Source organism: Colletes latitarsis, chromosome 1 (genome assembly GCF_051014445.1).
Source record: "Colletes latitarsis isolate SP2378_abdomen chromosome 1, iyColLati1, whole genome shotgun sequence".
Classification (NCBI taxonomy): Eukaryota; Metazoa; Arthropoda; class Insecta; order Hymenoptera; family Colletidae; genus Colletes; species Colletes latitarsis.
Genome location: NC_135134.1, coordinates 40333862 through 40350939, shown reverse-complemented (window position 1 = coordinate 40350939; position 17078 = coordinate 40333862). Strand labels below are relative to the sequence as shown.

General features: G+C 32.3%; 3 protein-coding genes across 3 annotated transcripts; all 3 read right to left on the bottom strand.

The window, feature by feature from the left end:
• Positions 1 to 147: 147 nt before the first annotated feature.
• On the bottom strand, positions 148 to 8619 carry LOC143341700 (beta-galactosidase). Its single transcript, XM_076764759.1, has 10 exons — positions 8020 to 8619; positions 6864 to 7036; positions 4970 to 5120; positions 4470 to 4533; positions 4255 to 4349; positions 3881 to 4108; positions 3228 to 3399; positions 2804 to 2925; positions 2271 to 2678; positions 148 to 1266 (listed from the first exon to the last, which is right to left on the bottom strand). Exons 1-10 carry the CDS (start codon positions 8086 to 8088, stop codon positions 865 to 867), a joined length of 1884 nt encoding a protein of 627 aa, XP_076620874.1. The 5' UTR covers positions 8089 to 8619; the 3' UTR covers positions 148 to 864.
• A 1897-nt stretch (positions 8620 to 10516) lies between these two features.
• Positions 10517 to 14103, bottom strand: LOC143343158 (uncharacterized). The gene is made up of 4 exons (XM_076767757.1): positions 14094 to 14103; positions 13945 to 14025; positions 11037 to 13690; positions 10517 to 10809 (listed from the first exon to the last, which is right to left on the bottom strand). The coding sequence occupies exons 1-4, from the start codon at positions 14101 to 14103 to the stop codon at positions 10798 to 10800; spliced, it is 2757 nt and encodes a 918-aa protein (XP_076623872.1). The 3' UTR covers positions 10517 to 10797.
• Positions 14104 to 14700: 597 nt separating this feature from the next.
• LOC143343153 (uncharacterized) lies at positions 14701 to 16073 on the bottom strand. The gene is made up of 3 exons (XM_076767745.1): positions 16022 to 16073; positions 14966 to 15471; positions 14701 to 14856 (listed from the first exon to the last, which is right to left on the bottom strand). The coding sequence occupies exons 1-3, from the start codon at positions 16026 to 16028 to the stop codon at positions 14701 to 14703; spliced, it is 669 nt and encodes a 222-aa protein (XP_076623860.1). The 5' UTR covers positions 16029 to 16073.
• Positions 16074 to 17078: the final 1005 nt, after the last annotated feature.

The following is a 17078-nucleotide window of genomic DNA, read 5'->3' as shown; positions in this document are numbered from 1 at the left end:
TTAGTTGTTGCATATACTTCGTTTAAATATCGCGTTAATTCGAAAAGAAGTTTTATAAATATAAAACTCTTACAATCCTAACATACTTTTTGGTAATAATTGTTATACGGAGGAGAAACATGTGGGAAATAACAACACCGGGTAGAATTATATAAAATTATTTTATTTTTGTGATGTAATTTTTTTAATTAAACAACAATCAGTCACAATTATTTTTAAAAGAGACATACAAATTTCTTTGCGAAGATAATTTAATTCGAATAATAGGTTATTATTATTATTGTATAATAAGAAAGAATTCTGATCTTTGTAGGATGAAAGATAAATGCAAAATTCTTTAATTTTACAGGTGTCCTATTAAATGCAATTTGGTGGTTGTTAGATATATTTGTCTAGATTTCGACCATAATGTTCTCTTTAGAAGTCAGCTTTAAGATGTTTTGTATACTGAGTGTTCGGCCACCCCTTGGGAAAAATTTTAATGGGAGATTTTAGAGGCCAAAATAAGACAAAAACAAGAATACCAATTTGTTGATTGAGGCTTCGTTAAAAAGTTATTAATGTTTAAATATTGTTTCTTTCTTACGTTTTATACAAATTAAAATAATTATACAAATTTTTTTTGTTGGAATACTTCACAGTATTTATTGATATCTATGAAATGCCTAGAAATTTTTTCAAAGTTGATTGGAAAAGGAAACAATTGATAATTAAAAAAAATAGCAACACTTTGAAAAATTATGAAAGAGGCAAGAATCGATATTGTAAAATCGATTTTACAATACAATAACCCCCTAAATTCATAATAGAATTAGCATGTTTGTAGTTTGAGGGGAGAAAAAGATTTAAAAAAACGCTGGTCTATTAGATCGTATAATCAAGAATCGGAGTGTTCTGTAATTTCATTTTTCTGCTGTTTGGCGCATACTCCAGTTCTATCAGCACCAACTCATTCTCATCGGTTCGTAAGAAAGTCGCAGGAACGTACAGAGTTATTTGTGGCCCCACGAGTGGCCAATATCGACCAAGATTGTGGCCATTTACGAAAGCTACTCCTTTGCCCCAGCCAGCAGTGTTCAAGTACGTGTCCAAAGGTTCGCCAGAAATCGTGAATTTCCCACGAAACACCACTGGTCCATGATGGAGAGTTCCGTTTTCCACTGTAATCGTCGGGCAATCTTCAACAAGGTTGACGTTGTCTAAACGGAATCCGGTCATTGTCCAATTATAAACGGGAGCTTGGCCGACAGTTACGCTCGAGATCCCCTGTTAAAGGAGAAAAAAGAAATTCGTAACATCAGGAAAAATGCAATTGACTGTTGTTTGGAGAAACACACTTATAATAATCATAGAATAGATGCAACTATAATGGTGATTCGCTTCACTAAATAAAAGGAAAACTTGTAGAAATCTGGTATAAATTCATTTTTTTGTACATTGAAATATTTAAGGGTTTAAATTAAAATAAAGCTCGGTAGCGGTCATTGCACGTTGAAATCATTGTTACTTGTTCGATCATCGACGTTAAACTGCATTGGACGCGATTGAGTCCAGTACTTTTGGGATGGGTGACCGCTCGAAAAAAAACTACTTTGTAAATAGAAAGTAACACAGTTTAATTAAAAACATTTGATAAAAACAAATGCAAGTGGTCCTGAAGTGACAAAGAAAGACATCTAAAAAAAGGCCCCTTTAGAAGCAAACTGGGTAAAAATCGTGTTTCTAATACAAGACTAGCAATGAAAATTGAAAAACAAAAAGGAAAGATAAAGAGCCTAAAAATAAAAATGTGGCATAAAAATACCAACAATAGAAAAAATGAATGAGATTGATGACTGGAAATAAAAGAAATAAGAAAATGTAAGTCGAAGCAAAAGACAAAAAGTGGTAAATAGAAAAAGCAAAATTGGAAAGGAATGCAAGTAAACAAGAAAGAAGAAACAACCTAATAAATGAGAGGGCTAGAAATAAAACACAATTTAGAAGATGAGGTATTTCAGCCTTCTTAAAAAACAATCTAAGAGATAAATATAAAAATAAAATTATGCTAAAAATAAATGCAATTTATATTTCACAGAAAAAAATATTCGCTTATAGATCGTTGATATAACTTTTTTCAGCTTTGAATCATAATGTATAAATGCTACTTTTCAAGAAAAAAGAATTTCCTAATACAATAAGACTCCCCTCGGAGCTTACTCTGAATACCTTAGAAATGAAATTCTTGTAAAGAGTTATCCAATACGATATGACCATATTGATCAACGAACCTTAAAGTCGCGAAGTCCGCTTCCATAGTTAAGTCGTCCTTGATTCTCCACCAGTAACTTCAAGTTATGTTGGTAGGGACTCTCTATACTTATGTCGTATATATTGTCAGTGCGACTCAAGGTTCCAATCAAGTTGTCGTCCACGTAGACCAATGCTCTATCCCGAACAATTGCATGTAAAACAGTAGGATCCAAAGGTCTGGCATGGAGGTTAGTCTCGTACAGTACTAGCCAATGAGGCATGTTAAGAGCCTCGAATGTTTGTGGCTCTTTTTCTTGAATAACGATCGTTGCAAATCTACTCCGGCCATCGGGTTCGAGCAGATTGAAAATTGGCGACAAGTATATCGAACCGTAATTGCCTTTCGCTGATACCGTCGGAAGGGGTACGTCGGGTAATGGTAAATGCTGTAAAAGCAAAGAACACGTTCATTATTAAGTTTGAAGGATTGGTATTGAAGGTAACTTTCAAAGTATAAATATAATAAATATGGATAACTTTTGATAAATTCGTTGTTTGAAAAATATCGTACCTTGGCGATAACGTTTCTGATTTCAAAGTACTTTGGCGTTGGATCACCAGCTTCTGTTAACGGGGCGTCATAATCGTAGGAAGTTAATTGTGGCTGGTACGCGTTATCGCCACCGTTAGCGCCTGTCGAATTTAAAATGTGTTTTATTTAGCGTAATTTATGCTTAATAATAATTTGACGTTTAATTTAAAAATAATTTCTGCCCCAAATTCAAACAAATTTGTTACGTAAGTCAAAACGCAATGGTAGATTCACAGCATGCAATTATTTTATGTACAAGTATTGTAATTAAAATTGTAATTAAAATAATAAAAAATATATATCTATAAAATAATATATTAAATTTAATATATTAAATTTTATCGATGTATTATATTATAATGGCTATCACCTGTAAATTAAAAAATAATAAAATGTTACTAACCAGCGGTATAGCCGAAGTTTGTGCCACCATAAAACATATACATGTTAACGGAAGCACCTAATGACAGCATTTCATCCAGAGTTTTAGCAACTTCGCTGGATTTTACTCTTTGAAACGGTTCTTGCCAGTGCGATAACCATCCTGGGTAATATTCGGAGTTAACAAATGGGCCCTGTGGGAAACAGCCTTGGTTAATGTTTTTCAAATTTAAACATTTCTTTAATACATTGATTATTCAAATGTAAGATAGCTTGAAACTCAATTTTAATATATTTATTACGATGGGTTTGTTAATAATCAAAATTGCAAAATTTGGGCTGAGAATCATTAGTAACTTTTTAGTGATTAAACCTGACGGAATTCCATAGTCGATCGTGTCGAATTTTTCAAAATAATTAGGACATCTAGAATTTTATAAAATTTTCAAAGATCTTCCTATTTCAATTTATCATTTTGTCCTCTTTTGTTTACATGTGTAATATTTCTATTGTCAAACTTAAGATGACTTCCGGTTCACATGTTTACTTTTTCTATCTAGTGAGCTATGCAATTGCTTTCTTAACTCTATCCATTATTTACTGTACAAATTATAATCTAGTAAACTTTTTTTTTTTAAAGTAATACATTTTTTTAAATTAATTGCTGATATTTACTCGTGGCTGATACAAGCGCATTATTTCGAAACTTTTCGTCACGTTCGCGGAGGCTCCGAAGTCGACGGTAGCATAAGCTCCAGGCACGGATCCACAACGAAGCATATTTGGGCTGTTTCCATCGGTCGTGTACAAAAGAGCCTTCGATCCAATTTTCCGTTTCATAATGTATCGTAATCGGTCCATATACTCCGTGTCGCAAGCGTAACTTCCGTATTCGTTTTCCACCTGAAGTAACAGTATCCAGTTTATTATTTATTCTAATGATTATTATTATTTGTGTATTTTACTATTTATTCCAATAATTATTACTATTTGTGCATTTTATTATTCATTCTCATAACTTAGAATTTGGCAATGAAAATGGTTTGTACCTGAACCATAATTATAGGACCACCATTACCCCTTAGATAAGGATTTATTTTCTCGAACAATTTGTCTAAGTATCTTTCCACATATCTCATGTAACCTGCAAAGGCAAAAAAAATAGAATACAGAATAAATTTCAAAAAGCATATCGATGTTGTATCGCATAAAATGAAAATTAAAAGTAGTTTGTTTCTAATTAAATATAGCGAAAGATTCTTACGTGCATCATTTGTACGTAATACTATATCCGGTACACGGGTCAATAACCAATATGGAAGACCTCCCTAAAGACAAAGTAGAATGGAAAGATGAAAATATAAAATTAAAAATTAATAACAGTTTGTAAATAATTAAAATTAACTTAATTCTCTCAAATTAGTTCAAATTAAACATTATTGGTTAATTCACATTTATATATTCTAATTATTATTTAAATCATGAAACTTTTTTAATCCTTTTAGTACCTAAAAATAGTTTGAGTCGATATTTCGACTTTTTATTTATTAATTCTATCTAACCATTTTTTAGAAAATTTGTTGTTCTTCTTTTTATGTAAAATGTAATACATTTTGCAAAATAAAATACAAAAAATGTGTAAAGTTATGTTTACTTTTAGGAAAAATGTAGTAATTTTAATAAATACTTCTAAAAATGTATACAATCGTAAGGTATTAAGAGGGTTAATATTAATGTCGAAGTAATTTTCGTAGCCATACTTACAAAGTCTCTTTCTGCGCAGATATAAGGACCCGGCCTCAAAAGTACCAGCAAATCCTCTTCTTGAGCAATATTCAAAAATTCTACTAAATCCGCATTACCTGACCAGTGCCATTCATCTTCAGACGGTTCATGCAAGTTCCATTCCACGTAACTGGTAAAGAAAATTATTATTCAAAGATATTTACTCTGTAGACAAAGGTATTATATCTTTCTTTAAACAGAGAAATTCAAACAAAATAACAGTTTACGTTTTAAAAATTATTTATTGAGGGGTTAAAAAACAAAAACACGGAATATAATATACTTATTTTCATGGAACGAAGAATTAAAATTATTAGATTAAAATAAATTGTTATCTATTTATAAAATTATGCCAAAGTTATAAAACAAATCTATAAAATCGTCATAAACTTTTGGTCAAATATATATTATTTTGTCGCCAAAACTAAAAGCAATATTTTATATAATTTATATTTATTTACATCAATTTGCGAACAAAATACTCCGGTTGTTATCAACGCATAAATTTTGCACAGAATGTAATACGATGTCTACACAGTTGTATAATTCAAAGTTTGTTACTGTCATGAAATAATGAAAGAGCAAAAAGAAATATTTTCTTTTTGACAAATCTTTTGCCATTTTGTAATTCGAAAACTTCGTTCCTGAAATATAAGTAGTTAATGTTTATTAACGTGAGTTCCAGCACGCGCTATTTATATCCCAATCAGCTGATCGTCCTATCGCACATGTTCCACACGAGAAGCACGTGCCAATGACGGTCACACGCGTATAAACTTTAACTGCATGCATCTCGATAACGAAATCTCAGATTATGAAATGGAAAAAGGGGTTTTCGAGTTATGTGGACACAAAGGATTGATCAAAGGAAAATCGAGAATGTCGAAACTGTATTTTCTGACAGGGAAAATATTGCACCATAAGTAAGAGTATTATAATTAAAATAAATTAGAAAATTTTTTTTATGAGAAAACTGTTGAGAAAGAATAATATTTTTTTAATGTCAATACAATTCATAAATTAAAATGTACGTTTAAATTTTAAACAAAAACGATCCATAATAATGGTTACTTCTTGTAGATTCGTGGTTTTCCTAATATATGTTATTTGTGACCATGAAAAAATATTTTAAACGATTCTTAAAGAAAATTAAATCCTACCTAAAAGAGTTAAATAAATTTTTTGTTCTCTATTTCATCTAATAAAAAAGGAAAAGTATAGTCTAAAATTGTTTGTGTGTTTTCAATAATTAATAATTTTAAAAGGTACAAAGTCTCTAGAAATTCTAAATTCTTGGCCACCTATAGGTAAACACTTTATACAGGGTGTCCCGTAACATGTGGGACCCACTGACTAGGTTCTAAATATGAAAACAATAAAAAGATTCATATAAACATACGTTGTATTCGATCTTGTTTTCGAGTTATGGCGAGTTTTCTCTTTAACACGCCGTATTTGCTCACCTGCACAACAAATGTTCGAAATAAGTTCCTTTCATCTGAACACAGGCTTGGAGACGTTTTATCATTGACTGTCTTAACCCTTCTATTTGTCCAGGAATTGTTCGAATTTCATGGAAGCCTTGTACAATTCTTTCATGTAGCATTCCGACGTTATTAATAGACACTTTGTATCCGTAAGAAAATACAGTGTGTTAAAGAAGAAACTCATCATAGCTCAAAAACAAGGTCGAATGGGATAGTATGTTTATATGAAATTTTTTTATTGTTTTATGTGTAGAATTTAGTCCTGAAGTGGGTCCCGCACACACATCCTGTATAGTGTGTTGGAGTTTGTATGTAGTACTGGATAATTTCTAAGAATAAAGTTTTTGGAGAACGCGATCCTTGAATTATTTTGAAATTTTACTCACGTAGAGACAGCATTCAAACCAGCTGCCCTCATTTTTTTCAGACGATCTCTCCAGTATCGTCTTGGAGCTCGAAAATAATGAAAACTGCCGGATACATAACGGAACGGCTGTCCGTCGAGTAAAAATTGATTATTCCCCAAATCGACATCGAAACTGAATTTATTCAGCGTATCCTAAAATCATAAATTTACGAATCGATCAAACATTCGACAGAATTGTGGTCGACATAAGCTAATATTGTAAAAAGGATTGCAAAAGATAAATTATATTACTAAATATATAAAATTAAAAAGACATATAATTTATTAAGTAAAAGCTTCAGCAACATTTTATTTATTATTTCTTTAATATCAGTGACAGGTTTCCAGTAAAATAAATTGTTCAAATATCAGCCTTGTTTGGTTAGTTACTCGAAAATTTCATTTTAATAATTAAGATTGGTTAAAAATAAAAATTTGCTAGTTACGAAATGACTAAATTAAGTTCCAAATCCAATAGAAAATTAAAAAGTTAAGGAATGTAGTAAGCTGTGAGTGAAATTAAATACAGATCTCAACTTGGCAAAAATTAGTTGATAGTATAAAAACATAATTAAACATAACTGTGGCAAAACCAATTACTGACGTTTCAATGCGTTAAAATACAATATTTTGTTTGTAACATAAATTCAATAATGTTTAAAAATTCTATACACTGGTTTACCGATTTAATTTTTACTTAATTATTTCTAATCGTTTCTTTGTTTGGTATCAATTAAAATCGTCTGTACTATCAACCAGACTTGTCTTAATTATAGAATTATTTTTAGTATCAAACAGATTTGTTTTAGGACTGATTACATTTGCATTTAGTACCGTCCACACTTATACTTACAATCGTCCATAATTACATTCTAGATATGATTAGATAGAACGTCAGTGCAATGAATAGGTGTTGAATATCGATAAAACATCATTCAAGAAAACATTAGTGTTCCTTCTAAGAAGGTGGTCCTTCGAGTAATCGATTAGTCGGTACACCACGTGAAAACTCAAAGTTCGACAGTCTGAAGTCGACCACGGACAGGACAATATTACTATTAAAATTTTTGTCATTCCAATTTCAAGTAATAGTATTCTTATAGAAGTTTCGTCCACTGTAGATTCGAAATACTTACGTTCATATGGATATTCACTACTTCTCCCGTCGCGCCAGTCACGGCCAAGGCCAGCAGAAACGACCACATTCTCTTCTGCGGTGAAAACCGTGGATTCCCGACGTCGAATAAACCAATCTGGTCGAGCTAATGTGTCGCAGATCTGTTCAACCAGTGTAGTCGATCGACGTGACCATTCGACGGTCTGTCTGTTTCAGTTCACCGTCTGAGATGATACCGCGAGGCTTTATGGCGAGGTCAGTTGTCTGTCGAAGAACTCCGATAACTGCATATCGTCGCATGAGTACTACGTTAATCGCTATCGATCGCTACGATCTGAACTCGAGACGGTCGATATTCTTATCTATATATTCAAATTTCAAACAACAAATACAAAGCCAACGATTTGTGTTCTCGTTACTCGTTGAAAAGATATTGCATATTTAATTGTTATTGGTTACTTGTCATAGATAAATAATATTATTCTGCGGACGATCGAATGAATCGTGTTTTTATTCGTCAGCTGTTGCTCGAACAAAATTTTTCTTATCTCTAACTTTGACTAGGTTGACGTTTCTCTGGTCGATGGACGATGTGTCACGGGCACTGTTCTGACCGATAGTTTCGGGATGACTGCCGAGCAACTCAGCCGGTAGTGTTAGCCAGCAGAGCGTTACACGACATATGTATGTATTTACATATTCCGTTACGTGGCTAGAATCGCTAGCGATGGGAACGAGGATACACTTGCATCTATACGTACAGTGACGCTAGAAATTTATCAAGTACGTTCCTTCGTTGTACTTTTTGTTTAGCTGGCGCGTTATTAGTTCTTTATGCCAAATTTCCCTCTTCATTAACTCGACGAGTACTGTGCCGGAGTCACTTTTGACTCGTCATTGTTCTCTCGACATGCACACTTTGATTCGATGGACTAATGTTAGCTATGAGTTGCGTGCAAGACAGACAGAAAAGAGAAAAAGAAACATAGTGTCTTCTTTTTTTGTTTATGAGTGTTTTCAGATGACCTCATTCCTTTCCAATGTTCCGTCGAAAGAAAACGTATGCGAAACACGGAAGAGTTCGAGTTTCCTGCGACCGTCGATGTTTGATACATATGTATACCTGAGCTCGAGTTTCCGCAGGTTGCGGAAGTCCAGTACTCGGGGGGTTAAAATCAACACGTTATTACATTCGTGAAATATTCGTAAAACAAGTCTGTTCGTATGTTCGTAATGCTCAGAAGAAGGAACAAATTTAAATGAAATGAAATACAGCAATGATTTTTAAAATGAACCCAGTCGTGATTCGTAAGTTGAACATTTCTGTCTCTCCCAACTAAGAATCATTACTGTAGTAAACGTTTGAAAAGTTGCTTGTAATTAAATCGTACGCCAAGGTGTTAATTGAATTGTAGATAGAAAAAATAGATTTTTGGAAATGTATTTTACGTATACTTTGAAGTAATTAATACAAAAAATGCAATACGTATTGAATATTAGAACGATAATTTACACAATAATTGTAACGTTGGATGTGATCAATAACTTAGCATCAGAGTCTACATAAAATGCAAAGTAATGATTACTGACTTTACAATATTTAAATTTGATTTGCAATCAGAAAGGATTTGTTTCAATACGATTGATTAAATTAGACTTTGACTAAAATTGATTAATGAAAGATTGCTGTGATTAACGATGAACATGAAAAAGAAATTTTTTTACTTTGATTGATTGTTTAATTAAAAAGATTTTTACGATAAATGAAATCATAACAAACCGAGACCCGATCGTTATTTCTCATTTTATTCGACACAGACTGATCTGATGTTCTTATTTTGTTTTACGCAACAGTCTTTGACAATGGCAATACAGAGAAGTATGAAACGAGTAACACGTTTATTACCATTTTATTTTTAGTTTTATTATTTTACTTAAATTGTCAAGATAATGGCCGAAATGAGCCATTATTTTGGGCGTTTTACGTAATAAGTTCTATAAATCATTGTGTTCGTCAGTAACATGTTATCTTGTATCAAATGACGCATTAAATCGTTAAATACTTGTTGTTTACTATCGGTAATAAACGTACGACAATAATAATACAACGATGAAACTATATTATATTTACAATCTCCAAGCAGCTAATTTATTTTATTTTTATTTTATTTCATTTGAACGAGACTATCCCACTGGTTGCAAAAAAGTATAAAACTTTATATATAATACATAAATATGAACGTGAACGTTAATTTTCTAACGATATAATAGATATACAAGCTGACATAATCCTTCTCTTATTGATAAATCAACATCATAAGATACAAGTATTATTAACTGCTTAATTATTTATCAATATATTATATCATAGTATTGCTAAAAGGTAATGACGTAATAATAACACGAAGTATACTATTATATATAAATTATATTATATAATTTATGTTTTAGTAAATTACAATTTCCCAAGTATCATAATATTTTTTTGTAAGTAATATTTTTACAATATTCTCTTGTACAAGCATACTTTTATTGCATGGATATAAGGAACATTCAAATATTATACGGTATTTAATAATATCTAATTTATTTATTATTTTGCATTTGTAGTTCAATTGATCGAAACATAGTAATATTTTCACTTCTTTATCGATATACATAATGAATCCATTTCTGAAATTTATATTATTGTAACATTTATCTTTTGTCCTTCATATTTTAATTTCTCTGTAATTAACTTTGTTTTCAGCATAAGTATGATGTAATACCCTTCATTGTAGCCATAGATTTTCGTTTCTCAGTCTAACATCTGTAACAAAATGAAACGTTAGTATTTACCATTAACATTGTTTCCTATGACGTATTATTTAGACTTGCTTAACCAAGAATAGTATCTTTTGGATTTGCACTAGTTGTTTCCGGTAGTGAATTGCTTTCCGAAGCAACAGTATTGAATGCTAAAGCTACCGCGGAATTGTCTTCGTAAACGATAGTGGTCTGATCCGCAATTAACGCGTTTTCTAATACTTGACTTACACTTGATTCAGCTTGCTCCTGATCCAATAGATCATTTCCATCTGATTGAGATTGCTCCTGATTCAATAATTCATTCCCACTAGATTGAGCTTGTTCCTGATTCAATACATTATTCCCATTCAATTCAGCTTGCTTCTGAATTTGACCCATATTTGACTCAGCTTGCTTCTCGTCTAATATTTGTTTCACATTTAATTCGGCTTGCTTCTCTTCCAATGCTTGTTTTACATTTAATTTAGCTTGCTCCGCGTCCAATACTTGTTTCACATTTGACTCGACTTGCTTCTCCTCCAATAGTTCTTTCACATTAGCCTCAGCTTGTTTCTCATCCAACACTTGTTTCACATTTGCCTCAGCTTGCTCCGTGTCCAATACTTGCTTCGCATTTAACACAGCTTGCTCCACCTCCAATACTTGTTTTACAATTTTACCAAGTGGCTTGTCCATCAATATTTTATTCACATTTGACTCAGCTTGCTTCTCTTCTAATACTTCTTTCAAAGTTGACTCAGCTTGCTTCTCATCCAATACTTGTTTCACGTTTGACTCAGCTAGCACCTCATCCAATACTTGTTTTACATTTGATTCAGCTTGCTTCTCATCCAATACTTGTTTCGCATTTGACTCAGCTTGCTTTTCATCCCATATTTCTTTCACATTTGACTCAGCTTGCATCTCCTTTAATACTTGCATCACAGTTGCCTCAGCTTGCTTGTCATGCCATTCTTTATTCAAATTTGATTCAGCTTCCTTCGCGTTTAATACTTGTTTCACATTTGATTCGGCTTGCTTCTTATCCAATACTTGTTTCACATTTGACTCAGCTTGCTTCTCATCCAATACTTGTTTCACACTCGACTCAGCTTGCATCACATCCAATACTTGTTTCACATCTGATTCAGTTTTCTCCTCATCCAATACTTGCTTCACATTTGATTCAGCTTGGTCCGCGTCCGATACTTGTTTCGCATTTGACTCAGCTTGCTTCTCATCCAATATTTGTTTCACATTTGCCTTAGCTAGCTTCTTATCCAATACTTGTTTCACATTTGATTCAGCTTGCTTCTCGTCCAATACGTCTTTCACATTTGCTTCGGCTTGCTTCTTCTCCAATACTTGTTTTACAATTGAACCAAGTGGCTTGAGATCCCATACTTTATTCATTTTTTTCTCAGCTTGCTTCTCGTCTAATACTTGTTTCACATTTAATGCAACTTGCTCTGCGTCCAATACTTGTTTCGCATTTGACTCAGCTTGCTTCTCCTCCAATACTTGTTTCACATTTGCCTCAACTTGCTTAGCATCCCATTCTTTATTCTCATTTAATTCAGCTTTCTTCTCGTCTAATACTTTTTCTAAATTTGCTTCGGCTTGCTTCTCGTCCAATACTTGTTTCACGTTTGACTCAGCTTGCTTCTCATCCAATACTTGTTTCACATTTGATTCAGCTTCCTTTTCGTCTAATAGTTGTTCCACAATTGATTCAGCCTGCTTCTCATCCAATACTTGTTTCATATTTGATTCTGCTTGCTTGTCATCCCATTCTTTATCCAGATTTGAGTCAGCTTGCTTTTCGTCTAATACTTGTTTCACATTTGATTCGGCTTGCTGCTCATCCAATACTTGTTTCACGTTTGACTCAGCTTGCTTTTCATCCCATTTTTTATCCTGATTTGAGTCAGCTTGCTGCTCGTCTATTACTTCTTTTACATTTGATTCGGCTTGCTTCTCATCCAATACTTTTTTCACATTTGACTCAGCTTGCTTCTCGTCTAATACTTGTTCCAAATTTGCTTCGGCTTGCTTCTCGTCCAACACTTTTCTCACTTTTGATTCTGCTAGCTTCTCATCCAATACTTGTTTCACATTTGGTATAGGTGGTTTCTTATGCAATACTTGTTCCACATTTAACTCAGCTTCCTTTTCGTCTAATACTTGCTTCACATTTGATTCGGCTTGCTTCTCATCCAATGCTTGTTTCACGTTTGACTCAGCTTGCTTCAGATCCCATTCTTTATTCACATTTGACTTAGCGTGCTTCTCGTCTAATACATGTTTCACATTTGATTCGACTTGCTTCTCATCCAATACTTTTTTCATATTTAACTCAGCTTGCTTCTCGTCTAATACTTGTTTTACATTTGATTCGGCTTGCTTCTTATCCAATACTTGTTTCACATTTAACTCAGCTAGCTTCTCGTCTAATACTCGTTTCACATTTGATTCGGCTTGCTTCTTATCCAATACTTGTTTCACATTTGACTCAACTTGATTCTCATCCAATACTTGTTTCACACTCGACTCAGCTTGCTTCTCATCCAATACTTTTTGCACATTTGATTCAGCTTGCTCCTCATCCAATACTTCTTTCACATTTGACAGAGCTTGCTTGTCATCCAATTGTTTATTCACATTTAATTCAGTTTGTTCGTTGACATTTTCAGAGGGTGGTACGGAATTCGATATGACAACCTCTTTTTCTGAAAGTTGTGTTTCCGATTTTGGACGCGAGAGCATGGACGTCCGTTCCGCACTTAGCATAACAGGTGGTGAACTATATGAAATGCTTTGATCCGTATTGTTATTGGAAGGTTGCTCCTCATTTTCTGAGTAGGTGGCTGCTGGCATATCGTTGTCACTTAACTGTGCTTTACCTGTGCAGGTAAACAATTTTGCAATAATCAGAACTGTATTCAAATATAACACAGAAATATAAATAATTGTATCTTATAATAATATATACGTTTTATTATTATTGTTATTATTATACGATAACGCTAATAACGTGAGAAATGTTCGAAAAGGTAATTGTTTTTACATTTCTCCAAAAATTAATATTTAGATCGTAGTCGTACATATTTGATAAACAATTTTAATCGTTAAATTCGATAGTATTATATAATTTTACCTGCGGTGGCGATGCTATCTTCAAGTTTCTTTAAGTCTTCTTGTGCTGATTTCTTTTTCTCCACTACATCCAGTAATGAATCTTTGTTCGATTGTAGTTTATTTAATACCGTTAAAATTACCGAGAGCTGCGAATTATTTTCCTCTGACGTATTCTCATTGTTTTCCGACAATTTCGTGCGTACAATATTTTCTAACAAAGATATCGTAACGCTTTTATTTTCGGAAATATAATTCTTTGCACATTCTTTTAGTTGATTGACTTCATCATCTTTGTTTTCCGCTGTGATTTTGCAAATACGCTTCACTTTCTCCCTAATCTCATCCAGTTTATCCGTCAGTATTTTCTTCTTTAAATCTACTTTCCTCCTCCATTCCTGATCCGCTTGTTCTTTTAGAAGTATCTCTTTGCGTAGCTCTTTATTTCGGAGAGCGTTCCGTAAATGTTTTTTGAGTTCGTTTTCTTTGGAGTCTGACTCGCTGCTCTCGCTCGAATCCGAAGATACCCAAGAATTATGGTTTCTGCCTGATTTACTGTCGGAGCTCTTATCAGAATCGGATTTGTCCGACAAGTTAAAATAATTTTTCCAAAAATTCTTTCCACCATGACTCTTTTTATGTGCTCGTTTTTTATCGCTTTCGTCATTATCGGAATCTTTGAGAAGTTTCTTGAGACGGTTTCTTTGATGTTTCTTTTCCCCAGGTTTACATTCAGCAGAATGCTTTTTCTTTTCATCGCGAGAAGTTATTCCACCAATTATTTTGCGTTTCTTCTCGTCAGAATCACTTTCGTCCGAGCAAACTTCGTCAGAATGCTGTTTCTTTCTATCGCGAAGACCTCTTCGATGGCGAATCTGTCCGCCATTGTTCGCGGCAGAATCTTTACTGATAGAATCACTTTCGCTGGAACTGTCTACAACGGAATCACTTACGTCAGAACTTTTTCGATGTCTATTATTTTTTCGAAACTTTTTATCTTTAGACTTTCTTTTGCCCGAGCTATTTTCATCGGAATCACTCACGTTGAAGCTATTTTCATCGGAATCACTCGCGTTGGAGCCATTTTCATTGGAATCTTTTCGTTTGAGAAGCATTTTGAGCTTATCAGATTTGCGAGGTTCCTTCCAACTCTTTTTGACAGAATTTTCTTCATCAGAAATTGCGTTGGCGTACTTTTTCCAAATACTTTTCGCAGCAAACGAATTAAGCTTACTACGATAATCATCGCCATTAGCTTTAATGGTGGCGCCATTTTTCAGGAGTTTTAAGGGCCATTGTAAATCATTTTCAAGTTTTTTTCCTTCGTCAGTATCGACATCGTCTTTAGCAGCGTTGGATATCAATTTTTGTAGAATCAATTGTTTGTAATCTTCTGCACTATTTACATCGGGTAGCGGTGAAACTGTTTCTTCTTCCTTTAAATCTTCTGACGTTTTAAGTATCTCCAACACGGGTTTCCAGTCTACTTTCTCCGAAGGAGCACCGTTGGTACAAATAATTAAACATGCGAGCAATAAGCTACTAATACCTATCAACAGACAAATAAGAAACTGATTAGTACAAACGACACGATTATTATCAATAATATTGTTTGCATTATCGTATGTAAATAGAAATATTTTTAATACGTAGAGTTGAGATTTAAGTTTAGAAAAAAATTTCTGCTTTTCAAATTCATCTATAAGATTTCATTTAATATTTTATGAATAATATTTCTGTCTTATTTTCAACTGGAATTGAATCTTTATAATTTTAATATTTTTAATATCGTGTTTTCTTAAAATGCAAACCGTATCGTATTTAGATTAAATAAATTATAATCAATTTAATTTGAATTTAATTTAAATTTAATTTGAATTTATATTGAAAACAATTTATCTGAACTGACATTAAATGTTGATGTTATTAATTTACAGTATTCTTAATGATAGTAATTTAAAGGTGTACAAGTATCGAGGTCTGTTCGTTGCAAGCGTTTTAAAGAAACGTTGTAAGTTTGACTGAACATGTTAATTACATATTTTACGAGTGATTATTATAGTTAATTTTTGCAACTATATTTAATTTCGCAAAATTACCTTTCATATTAGTAACTTCCACTAAATATTTCACGCTTAACACAACAGTATCTTGTTGTTCAACTGATCTGTTGAGATGTACCTGGTTCTTTTATACAGTTGCTGCTTGGTAAGTTTCTTATCGGGTCTTTAGATAAAATTTACAGCTATTATTACAATGATTCATCTTATTTCGCATGTAATATTCTGACGTAACGTAAACAATATGTGCCAAACGAGATTTCTCGAATTTTGCATACGTAAGTTTGTCGTTAAACGATAGGAATAGTAAATACAATTTATTAGAGCAGTATAGTTACACTTGTGTACGGTATATTATAAATAGAATTGATATTTGTAAGTTGTACTTAAATTTAAATTGTGCTTTTCCTTACAATAATTCTATACTTAGCAATATCAATAAATTAAATATGATTTTTATTCAAGATATTTCTAGAATTGCTCTTTATTGTTAATAGTTATTAAAAGGTACTTTCGTGTGATTTTTTAACACAAAGTAAGTTTAATTATGCAAGATCAGTATGTAAGTTTCTATTACATAGAATTATTTTTAATTTGTACAATCTTGATTATTAATTGTGATTATGGAATAGTGATAAATAGTGCTTCAAAGATATTAGCTTTATGCAATAGAGTGGTGTAAATGTAACAAAAATTTTATATGTTTATCACTTTGTTTGGTAGAATATGTAAAATAATCAACTTGGTTGTGACAGTCAATATTAATGTATTTTGAATAAAATATTTTTTAAAATAATTTAGCAGAAAGTAATTTATGCAGAAAGTATTAAATTGACGTTGTAATTAAACTTAATAATTTAACAAATTATATAGTTGTATATATAGTCTGATATATTAAAGTATTTTAATTATACCTTAAAGTTAGTAATTCATCCAATACTAAATTCGTTGAAATCTTCTAATATTAATTTACAAAATGAGAAAATGATGTAGTAATTTAAAATAAATGAGAATCATATGGATAGAAAGGAAACATTTATTGTTAAGGGACACAGTTGTTTAAGCTTTATTAATTATCGTTATAAGAATCAGATTT

Coding starts and splice junctions, on each gene's coding strand:
- LOC143341700 (XM_076764759.1), bottom strand. CDS start 8,088: ATGTGGTCGTTTCTGCTGGCCTTGGCCGTGACTGGCGCGACGGGAGAA. Junction 5,121..6,863: donor GGTTTGAATGCTGTCTCTAC/GTGAGTAAAATT, acceptor TTTCTTTACCAG/TTACGTGGAATGGAACTTGC. Junction 3,400..3,880: donor TGCGCTTGTATCAGCCACGA/GTAAATATCAGC, acceptor TGTTTCCCACAG/GGCCCATTTGTTAACTCCGA.
- LOC143343158 (XM_076767757.1), bottom strand. Junction 13,691..13,944: donor AGATAGCATCGCCACCGCAG/GTAAAATTATAT, acceptor TTACCTGCACAG/GTAAAGCACAGTTAAGTGAC.
- LOC143343153 (XM_076767745.1), bottom strand. Junction 14,857..14,965: donor CCGATGAAAATAGCTTCAAC/GTGAGTGATTCC, acceptor ATTCCGTTGTAG/ACAGTTCCAGCGAAAGTGAT.